General features: G+C 44.7%; 1 protein-coding gene across 7 annotated transcripts in view; it reads left to right on the forward strand.

Annotated features, from left to right (window-relative positions):
* Positions 1–11,512, forward strand: part of METTL3 (methyltransferase 3, N6-adenosine-methyltransferase complex catalytic subunit) — a 74,461-nt gene extending 62,949 nt beyond the window's left edge. For all 7 annotated transcript variants that reach the window (XM_085894772.1, XM_085894771.1, XM_085894774.1 and 4 more), the window contains one exon: positions 9,358–11,512. In XM_085894772.1, the coding sequence (XP_085750898.1) occupies positions 9,358–9,469 (112 nt within the window). In that variant the 3' untranslated portion in view covers positions 9,470–11,512. The remainder of the gene's footprint in view (positions 1–9,357) is intronic.
* The last annotated feature ends 357 nt before the right edge of the window (positions 11,513–11,869 follow it).

The following is an 11,869-nucleotide window of genomic DNA, read 5'->3' on the forward strand; positions in this document are numbered from 1 at the left end:
TGAAGGCTGAATGTCAGCATCTCGCAGGGAAACTTTGACGTACTTGGCACCGAAATCTTTCAATACGAACAGTGGTGTACAACTTTCGACGGAAACAAAATCGGCACAATCGAGAGTAGCCTGCGAACCATCCCTGCTGCTGCACTGAATTGATGCAATCGTTCGGCCAGATTAATTATTCGTCGTCAACATATTGTGTGATTAAATCACCAATACAGTCACTCAAATTTATACCGCTGACATACTTCTTAACAATCACTTTCGCCCCAGAAACCACAGTCGATCTGAACCATGCTGGCCACTGCTCAGACGCCATGACCGAAGACGACTGCGCAGTTTGGTTAAAGGGGACTCGGCATTTTGGTGCGCGTGTGCGAAATTGTATTTTGAAAATAAATGCCGACGTTTACATTTCGGGTTTTGAAACTTTTGCACCTTCGGCGGAAAATTTGTAAATATAAAAGGCTAAAAATGTGTTTTATATTTATTTTTCATTTTCGGCAAATATACCGTTGGCGGATCTGTAAACCAAGTTATAAAATAACTGAGGCCTTAGTTTATGTGGACAGATGTCCTTCTGAGGTGAATGTGTACAAATGATACTCACCATGTAGCACATGGAGACGGAATTGGGAAGGCGTGGTGTACAATAATTGATTGATTAATCGATTAATTGCTTAACCAAAATAAATAAGAATTGTAAAATAATTAATTTCTTATTCAATTGGCTGATAGTATACCAAAACCACCACTTTTTCATCCGAATCTAACTTTTTTAATATTAAGTAATTCATCAAAAAATGAATAATAAATCAATAAATAAAAAATACCCTTTATAGCCAAATCACTTGTTCACTGTCATGTTCAAATATCAGCTGCCTAGCTCAAAAGGTGCCTGAGATATTGCCCAGATGAGACAGAAAATGAATAAGGAATTAATAAATCGATAATAATCAAGTAATTAATCAAAAAATAAAAAATACAGTTTTTGCCAAAGCACATCTTCACTTTTGTCCCAAAATTTCAGCTTCCTAGCTTAAAGGATGGCTGAGATATTGCCCGGACAAACAAACAAGAAAACAAACAAACGGAGTGAAAACTGAGTACTCCCTTCCTTTGGCGCCCGGCGATGACGTCATGCATCGCCTGGATATGGAATTGGGAAGGAACGGTGTGCAACAAGTTGGGTCACCCAATCAAGATCGTGTTATTTTGGGTTTAGTAATTCAAGAAGATTGATGTTTAAAGGACAAATGGCCTCATTTCCTTGTTTGAGGTCGTGTCAGATCATGTGACGACTACTTACACTCAGTGTAGTCCCGTGGCGACTGTGGACCCTTTGTATGTTTCCATTTCTGCATCCAGCATATAAATACTTAAATGTCATTGGTTTGATTCCCGACAAATAATTCACCTTCAAACACGACGGCAGGGCTAAGGCGTAACTCAAGCTCCGCCCCTCTCCCTCCCCAAAGCCCTCCTCCTTCCAAATTTCCAGTTTTTCTTTCCTGAGCATTTCCTTTTGTATTAATCCTGTCCATCCCATACATCCATTCCTGCCACTCATTCCTCCCGACACCCATTGTTTGGCCAAGTCTCCCATCATTTTATCCTTCAACTCAGCTCTTAGTGTCTCCCCTTACCCTCTCTCTCTGCTTTTGGCCTGTTACATCCTGATCCATTCAATGTTCTCGGGCAGTCCGTTCCAGATGGTCCTTTTGAAGAGATATCGTGAGAGTGTGAGATTAGTCAGGGTTGAAAGACATGTTCCAGGTGTTGGCCCAATTTGTGATTTTACCCAGATCTGCAGAGAGCGAAGAAGCTGCTACTTGCCGATCTGAGGGATGACACAATGTACGGCAGAGGGTGGAATCATCAGTAAAGAGATAAAGAGGATTTTCCATAGTCAAAGAGATCATTGGTGAAAACCAGAAAGAGAAGGGCCAAGAACACTGCCTTGAGGAACTCCAGGCTGGACAGGAAGAGGGGATGAAAAAACTCCATTAAGGGCCACACTTTGGCTGTGACAGGAGAGGAAGTCTGCAAGCCATGAGTGGAGATGGCCTTGGATACCATAGGAAGAGAATTTGGTGAGCAGGTCAGGGTGCTAGACCGTATCGAAAGCACGTGATATGTCTAGGGATATGGCTGTGATTTCAAGTCTGGCATTGAGTACCTCCATCCATTGTAAGGAGAGCAGAAGCAGAATATCCAGGGTAGAGTGACCTGGTCTGAATCCAAATTGATGATCGGAAATCAAGCCATTGGAGAAGAGGAATGATTCAATGTCTGAAGCGATGATTGATTCCATAACCTTGCTGATGATTGGGAGAAGGCTGATTGCTCTGTAGTTGCAGGGATCTGTTTTTGCACCTTTGTTATGCAGAACAGTAATGTTTGTTGATTTCCAAGCAGATGGCAGATGACCTTGAGCAAATGAGAGGGTGAATGGAACAGAGAGAGGGTGAGAAAGAGCAGAGGAGCAGGTTTTTAGGACACGTGGGCTGATGCCGTCTGGACTGGTTGTAGAATCTGAGTTGAGGTTTGACAGCAAGCTCTCCACCTTCTCAGGAGAAAAGGACACAGAGTCCAGAAACAGCAGGGTGCGACTGGGTAAGGTGGGTACAGAAAGCGATGGGTTTGGGACACAAGATTTAGAAGCAAACACAGAGTTTAGGCATTCAGCCTTTTCACGTGCAGTGTCAGTTGTGTGGCCATTTGAGGTAAGGGAGGGGTGGAGGGGGAACATAAACCAGAAACAGACTTGACTAGATGCCACCTGGATTTTGAGGAGGGAGACAGGTTTGAGAGTTCAGACTTGAGGTTAGAAAGATGTTTTCTGGCTCTCCTTTGGGTCGACACACACTTGTTCCGAGCTTTGTGGCAGGAACTGAAATTGCCTTCAGTTGGATTACCCTTCCAGGAGGTGAAAGCAAGTTGTTTCAGGACAATTACCTCACCACAAGCTTCACTGCACCATGGGTGGGAGGAAGGGTAGGACAACTGAAGATGAGATGGGATAAATCTGTGCATGAGGGAGAGCTAGTTTCTTTGAAAGAATTCCCAGGACGAGTTGATGTCAGAGGAAGTAGAGATGTGAGACCAATCTTAAAGTTTGATGGCTGCTTGAAGTCCCTGTCAGTCAGCCTGAGTGAAATGCCAGACTCGACAGCACTGAGGTGCTTCTATAATAACAGCCGATTGGAGCGGAGGAAGAACAGCAGCTACTTTCAGGGAAATTTGTCAAAATCAGATCCAGAAGAGATAGAGTACCATCGGTTGAGATCCGGGTCAGGAAGTTGACAGATTGAGTCAGTCCAAATGAGTCGCAGAAGTCTTTTGCTGTTGTGCCATGGCAGGTGAGAGAGGTACCCACACCCAGCCAACTGGCACGATGACAGTTGATGTCACCACATTTGAGGAAGAGAGAGTTGGGATGAGAGGATGGAAGTTGGTCCATGTTTTTGGAGAGCGAGATGTAAATTGAGTTATCACCGTTTGGTGGATGGTACAACACGCACTAAACATGAGGTGGAAGTGGAGGGGAAGCCGTAGCCCGAGGTATTCCTGGGGGTGTGGGGGAGAGAAGGCAGTGCATGGTGAGTGAGGAAGAGTCTTTGAAGTGAGCAACTCCACCGCCAGCGCCAGGACGAGGCTCAACTCTGTCATGCCGGAGGAGGGCTTAACCAGGGAGGGATACTCGGGAGTCAGAGACATCTTGAAGGAGGAAAGTTTCTGTTAAGCACATTATGTCTGGTTTGTCAGTAGCAACCTGTGCAGAAAGATCTATCAGGTTTGAGCAAAGGTCTCAGATGTTTGAGGTCCACACTGTTAAGGAAAAGGGAGGGGAGAAGGTTTTGGGTGCAGGGGAGGGGAGGGAGTGGGTAGGATGAGGGAGGAAGGGGGGAAGGTAAGGAGAGTTGCTGAAAAAGTGTGGGGGATTGCAGAAGAGCTAGGGGAGAGGGCCGGATGAGGAGGAGAAAATGCTCGGTGGTGATGAGTTGAGGTACAGTGAGGAGTAATAAGAGAGGGGGGAGAAGGCAGTTTAGGATTTGAGGAGGTGGAGTGATGAGATGGAAGAGAGAGGGTGGGGTTTAGGAGGAAGCTTTGTGGATGTGAGGGGGGGCAACTTTGGGAAGGGGGAGTGAGGGAGAATATTGGAGGGAGAAGGGTGAGGGGGGAGTTTTTGAGAAAGGTGAGAGAGAAGCTTGGAAGGGAAAAGAGTGTGAAGGTTGCTTTGAGAGGGAGGGGAGACGATGAGCAGGCATTGCCAAGGTGCAGGAGGGCGATGGGAGAGGTGGGGAGAGGGGAAGGATGAGACTTGGGAGAGGTTTGGTGAAGAAGGGGGCAGGCAGGGGGAGGTACAAGAGTTGAGTTGGGAAGAAGGGGAGGTGTGCTGAGAAGAAGGAAGGAGCATGTTTATCGTGATGATGAGTGTCCTGATTGAGAGAGTGAGATATCTGTTAGGTTAGAATGGAGCCCACAGATGTTAGGACACCACACACTTTCACACAACCGAGGAGGAGCTGATACTGAAGCAGAAGACAGTGAAGAGGTGCCAAGAGCGGAGGTAGGATGAGGGGCAAGATGGGAGTGGTAAGGAGAGGGGATAATGTTGTGGGCCGAGGTTCGGTGGCGATAAACGACCACTAGGTGGAGCAATAGAGCCGTCTCCCACCGAACACCCGGAATTAAAAGGTTGTCACCCTGGATAACTCCGGAGTCGACGGGCCACTTAAAGAACCATGATCGCCAATTCTCTGACAGCGTGGGGTTTGGTCAATGGCTAAATTTCAATATATCTAAGTACCCACGTCGTCAAATTGCAGGGGAAATCACACCCTCGGTTGACTCTGTCCGAACCGAGTCGCAGGTACCGACTCGGATCCGGCGTAACTGAGCGGAGTGACCAGAGCCGCACCGTTCCCAATGACAACTTACGGCACCAACGGCCTTACTATTTTTCAAGCCCGAACCATGCGAGGCCAATGAAAGAAAACACGAACAACGAACTGGAACATTTAACACGGGGGTTTATTTATAAACAATATATAATCGGGGAGGGTAGCACACAAAGAGCAGAGTTTTCCGAATAAAAGTAATGCAAACAATGTACAATGAAAAACACTTAAGCAATCCTACTTAAAGACGGGGCCCACGGACACGCACACACACACCCAAAAATAAATGGACCTCAATGGTCTATTTTTGGCCCTTCGGCTCGAGAGGGAAGGCGGGCTGAGGGCAGGGGCCTATTCTTGCAACTGTCCGCCTCGTGCGGTCTGGTCGAGCTTGTCCGGTGGCGGGTATCGAACCCGCCACCAACAACGCAGCGCCAAGCCAAGCACCAGGGACCAGGAACCAGGAACGATGCAACGGACGCCAGCCAGCACGGGAACGGACCAGATGAGACGAGCACTCGCGGGTAGATGAGAACGCCAGCAGGCAAGACGGGGCTTCTTTTCCTTCTTCTTCTCGACGGCTCCCCACCTACTCCTCTCCTTCCCCTCCCCCGCAGGTTGAGGGAACCGCTCTGAGGGGCTCGCCTCCGGATTGGACGAGGTGCGAACATCCAATCTGGCTGGGCGGGGCCGCCCCTGAGGTGGTCAGTCTCCTGATTGGACGAGGCGTCTCGGGGGGGGGGGGTGTCGAGGCGTCTCGGAGGCCTGCTCCCCCCGAAGAGGCTCCGTAGTAACTTTTGGCACGCTGGCCTCCCATTGGCTGGGGTGCACGTGCGATGCTGACCCTTCGCTCATTGGCTGGAGGAAACGCTCTATGCCCTTCCTCGGGGTGGAGCCTCGATATGAGGAGATGGAGGCTCTGCCCACGCCTTCAGCCAAAAACACGTGGGCAGTGGCGACCGGGTTGAGTGAGGGACGGTGCCGTTGTTGTTGTTGTTGTTGTTGTTGGAGATGTATAAAACCTGACTATAAAATAACTCACAGCGCACACACGATATTCCCATTAGATATAGGGGATGGATTCTAACTACACACATACTTATCGAAATAACAACTACGGGGACTCTGGCTATTTGTGTGCAAATGGCTTCCAGATTCGTAACAATAACAGGTGAGGGGTTAGGAGGAGGTAGATTTAAGGAGGTGGGGTGAATTTGCACTGAAGTTGGAAAAAAAATGATGATTGATGGAACACGAACATGCTTTGCAAATCAGGAGCATGCTTTGTATATATACATATGACAGAGAGAGAGACAGAGACAGACACGTGTCTACGTGGATTATGACTGACGCTGGACGGATGGACCAAACTGGCTTTTACCTCCCTTGAACTTCGTTTGAAAAGTGGCAGCTTTGCGTGCGCAGGAATCGTAAGAAGCAAATGAGGCTCTTAACTCTTTTAAAACCAATGGGTTTATTTCCCCAACAAATAACGGGATAATTGCAATGGTGGAGACGACAACTGGTTTAAGTGGGGGGAAAAAGAGGGAACAGAGAATCTATAAATAATTATATACAATGATAACAAAACTGATGGCATCACACACCAGACTTGTTCACAGACGGGGAAAGGGAACAAGAACCGTGTGGGCCTTAGCTCTGCTGGTGGACGAGGATGGAGCAGGTCCGTGGGCTGGAGAGACGAACAGGCAATGAGGCAGGCGACAAAACATCTGGGCAGGGTGACAAATAGGTTGCAAGGTAGCAGGCACAATAAAACGGGGACAGACACCGGAGCAGGGACACAAGCAGGCACATGGGCCAGAAACAGGGAGAAGGCAGGACTATGAATCAGTCTCACAGGGCAAAGGTAGGAACATGAGAAGGCAGGCAGGCTGGCACCACGGACAGAGCAACCGTTTCCCTCCACACGATCTCCTACTCTCTTTTTGTTGCAATCTCTCCTCTCCTCCTCTTGCTTCATGCCCAACCATTCCTCCTCAGAGACAACTCCAATTTTCCTGGCTCTCATGAGCTCCCCCCTAACCCCCCCCAAGGCCCCAAAACTCCGTCCCCTCAAAGCAACAAAAAACTCCGCCCCTACGGAGGTGATCAATGGCTCGACCATCCGGGAAGTTAAACAGTTTTGGAGTTATGGAGGAGAAACACTGCCTGACTGACACACACTGACATTTATTATTATAGGTGGGTGTGCGTGCATACGTAACTGTCACCTTTTTACTCCACTAAACTTTTGCAATTAACATCTCGCATCAAAAAACATTTTCACAAAAAATATAAGTGACTACTATATTAGTTATTGTTGTGTGTCTGTCTGTCTGTATGTCTGTCTGTCCCGAGCATAGCTCCGTGGGTTTTGATCCGATCCTGATAAAATTTTGGTGGGAGGTTTATATCATGATCTAGTTGTGTTTTCCTGAGAATGGGCGTGGTGCGCCCATTATGGGCGGAGCCACGCCCAAAAAACGTGTTTTTAGGGGGTAGCCGATTTCAATTTGCATCTTCTCCTAGGGGGTTTGTCGAATCTGACAGGGGTTTCGGTATTTGGTTAACCCAATGGCATCTGCATAGCCCCACGGAACTCGATTTTTCATTTTCGTCCCAAGTCAAGGTCACAAGGGCACGAACTTAGAAAATTGCAAATTTTGACATAAAAATCATACAACCGCCCAAACTTTGAGAGCTAGGATGACAATATTTTTTATACATAATCTTGAGGTCATTCCCCACCTAAAGTCTTGAAACCATTTTGCTCTATCTCGAACAGCTTGCCTGTGGCGCCCCTTCAAGTTTGTTTTTACGCTGATTTCATCAAAGTATGGATAATCCGAGGAGTGCGAAATGCCATATAGCCTATATGACATTATATTGTTCCTGGAATGTTCCAGAGGAAGTTTTGCACCAAAGGTCATAATCCTTGACCTTTTACCTTTAAAGTTCACAAAGGTCAAAGTTGTGGGAATCGAACCGGGTTTTCGACCTTCGACGAACTAACTCCAATAAGCTATAGCACGTATCCTGTTTCCTTATTTTAATGTCCACAACATTGTTTTGTGACCTTTAAAGGTTATGCAAAGGTCAAATTTTGAAAGTTGTTGAACGAAACCGGGTTTTCGACATTTTGCAACTAATAACCTGTCACTTGTACCACATCATGTTGATCATTTTTATAACTTGGTCAAACATTATCACATTGTCTCACCCTTGACTTCTGAAACGATCTACATCGTCAAATACCGCTCGTGAACCATCGTCGTCTTCAGACTTGTCATATACTACAAAGTATCTCAAAATGCAAAGACGATCCACGTTACGATGACTCTGCCCTTTCACATTTTGACAAAATTTTTAATTATTTTCTCAATATTGTCATAATAATGGTTTGTTGAAAAGTTGATGACAAAAGCTCAAATGGTTTAAAAAAAATTATCGAATTGTAATTATACATTCACAAACCATGCACTGAATTGATACACTGCCGAACAGTCAGTCGGAAATAATTTATGACAGAGGTGAGGGGTCAATTTGAGGGATCAATTTGAAACGGAGATGAGGGTCAGATGAGGCCTCCTAGTAAAACGTTGTACCTGTGTTATCAAAACCCAACTCATTGGGTTGGGTTGTGTATGTAACCAACATAAGAGAGATTGAATTCTTAATTTGCACAAATGGCGATTTTAAAACTCTGTTATGAAGAACAATCTAGATTATGATGGACCACCTCGGAATTGAAGTAAATGGTACATTTCTGGTGGCTTCAGATCAGCACGCGTGAAGCGATTAATCTGATGACCGCTTGATGAAGGTGATTTTTCTCTTGAGAATCCTCAATGCTGGTAAATTTGATCACATAGTGCAGAGGGCTTCATGACAGAGTCGATTTGATACAGGTTGCACTTTATTGAATGATGAAAGGTTGGCCGCATGACGTGCCGAAGTTCAAGTATACCTTGCGTTGCTCATATCCTATAATGGCTTATCTTGACGCTTGTGAAATGTACACGAGTTGTTTGTCTCGTGGCAGGTGATGGAAGAATTAAGTTATGAGTTTCAATGTGCCATATTTTAACAAGAGCAGAGCCCAATGGGTTAATCGGACATTTATTTTAGTGGAGTGAAAATAATTAATGGTTATCGAATTTCCATTTGCTACCTCAGCTTTCTTCCCTCTTTATGTTCACAAACAATCTTAACCCTGGCATAAACCTTTGGATATGTCACTGTAACTTTAATAATGGGTTTGGTGATTAAATATTGTGGATTGATCCAGGTTTACATATCATGTATTTCATAGCCAGTGCTGTTTTTAATTTCCGATCCGATTTTAAACCCTTACAGCCACGGTGAACTTATCTGTAGTTGAGCTTCAACAGAAGAGGTTAAATTCTCTGCCTTTTTCCTCCCTTGTGTCCATCTCAAACATTTTCCTGGGCAGGATCACGCTTGGGAACCAGTTGGATGGCATCCACCTTTTGGACCCAGAGGTGGTGGCTCGCTTCAAGACGTGCTACCCGGATGGTGTCATGCCCAAGCCTAAAGGAATGTGAGATGTAAAAGCAGCAGCTATATTGTTAATATGACTTCAATGTCTGTTGTTTGGACCTTATTGGCTAAACGGCTGCTTGGACCCTTGCCTCATGGCACACCAGTGTAAATGTGAGCAATTCAAAACCACCATATGATAAAGCTCCAGAATATTTGTCCCGGATTTGTTGTCCCAGAATATTTGTCTCAAAACAGTTGTAGTTGTGTGTTCATTATGCTCACACAAGATTCTTCACGGGATTTTATATTGAGGACAACATGTTGAGGAAACCTAATGACCATTAAACAGATTGGTGAGGAGGACATTCACTTCATCATTCTTCATGTGCTGTCTCCTTCACTCGTTATTTGATCAAGTACTTTCAACACATCTGGCTCGACGAAAGAAGATGATGGACATCATTTTCCTGATCTGGAACACAAACCCAGTTCTACTCGTACCTTGCCGAACTGAGTGTGAGAGACAACCTCGGCATGGTTAGTGATAATTAGTTGTTACATATACATTGTTAAGTGTTTTTTATTTTTTTTGTACGAGTGTGTTTTTATGCCAAGATAAAAATATCGAAAGTTTATAACTGCTGTATATTGTATTCAATGGCAGTCAAGCAGGTTCGCAGTAAATGTTTAACCTGGTGTTGGCTTTGTGGTTAGGGTGGCTGGCTTGGGATCTCAGGATCCTGAGTTTGAGCTCCGTTTGCTGCTGAATTAACACCAGGTGGGGTTGACTTAGCCTGTCATCCTGAGGTTGGCAAACATGAGTAGCAGTGAACTGGTATAGGGATACAGCATCAGCCGTATAATCGTGCTCCAACAAAATGATAGCGACCTTGCAGCCAAGCTGCTATTTGAAAGAAGTAGTTGTAAATGTTAAAAGTTTTTAATTTTATTATTATTATTATTATTATTATTATTATTATTATTATTATTATTATTATTGATATCACGCAGGCATGTTGGCCCAAATGGTTCCTCTTGTGTAAAGTTCCTTGTATTTCATTGAACTTCTATGACAAAGTAACAATTAGTTTTCTGGTGAGCATTACACAAAGGTTTTTTTTTGGAGTGATGATCTTTTGTACAATTTTATTTTAGGAAATATAATTCTGCATCAGTGGTGACCCATCCAGGACTGTAATCCGAGCCAAGAAACCACTTCAACAACACCGATGCTTGTGCTTGTGCCGATGTTTGGTGATGAAACTGCTTCCAAGAGCATGGTACATGATGATAATGAAATCTAATTGTTATTTTGTTTTGGGCTGACATGATAGCCTTGAGGTAGCACACACACTCTCTGAGCTGTCTCACCTGGGTTTGAGTCTCGACTCGAACTATAAACTCTCATCCCAGTGTTTCATATGCGGAGTGATGAATCGGTGAGTGCGTCATCACTCAGATGGATGTGAAGCTAGGTGTCCCCTCTGCTTGTAAGATCCCATAGTGTCGTTCATGGTGTAGGCACCCTGTCAGGTATCGCTGACACCCTGATCAAATTCCATATTTTTGCCTTAAACTACAGGAATACACTATTAGTGGTATAGTCACCCCCCCCCACCTTGCCTCCCCCTCCCCCAAATGATACAACCAGCAGATTGAACTTGTAATTGACTCCTGGCCCAATGTGCATGCGATACGACTGAGAAATTTGAAATTACAGGCTTTTCATTGTTTATTTCTGTATGTACAGTAAAGTGCAGTGCAAAAGTCTTGGGTCACCTTCAAATAAACATTTTTATTGTCCATAAAAGGTGTTAAAAAATGATCATGTTTTATTTTATGAAACAAAAATGAATTGTATTTTACAATAATGTATTAAATGTCAATATTTGGTGTGACTACCTTTTTCACACGAAACAGCAGATATCCGTTTTGGAATTCTTTGCTGCTATTTCTGGAGAAATTCCATTGGGAGGTTCCATGCATTCTGCAATGTTTCCCATAATTCATCTTTTGATGTTTTTTGTTTTTATTTCTTGTGGGGGGTCATTCTATTAGTTATCAAGTTCCTGACTGCATTTCTTTATAAATATGTTTTTACGACATTTGCTGTGTGTTTGGGGTCATCGTGAGCTGAAAAACAAAGTTGTCATCAAATGGCCTCCTTCCTGTTGGCCCATGATGGATTAGGATTTGCTTGTACTTGTCGGCATTCATTGTTCCTTCAATCCTCACAAAATCACAACTGCTCGCAGCAGAAATACATCCCCAAGCTTGGACAGATCCTTTACCATGCTTCACAGTAGGCTGTAGAGTGTAGAAGCACATCATTTTACTCCTCACCAATCCTCCTTCTGACATGAATACTGCCTTCTCTTTATTCAGAAAATTTCAAACCTTGACTCATCACTCCAAAGTTCCTTTCCTAACTAACTAGCATCCCAACTCTGATGTTCTTGGGA

Source organism: Eptatretus burgeri, chromosome 9 (genome assembly GCF_056783735.1).
Source record: "Eptatretus burgeri isolate ZD-2024b chromosome 9, Ebu_testis_v1, whole genome shotgun sequence".
NCBI classification, from domain to species: domain Eukaryota; kingdom Metazoa; phylum Chordata; class Myxini; order Myxiniformes; family Myxinidae; genus Eptatretus; species Eptatretus burgeri.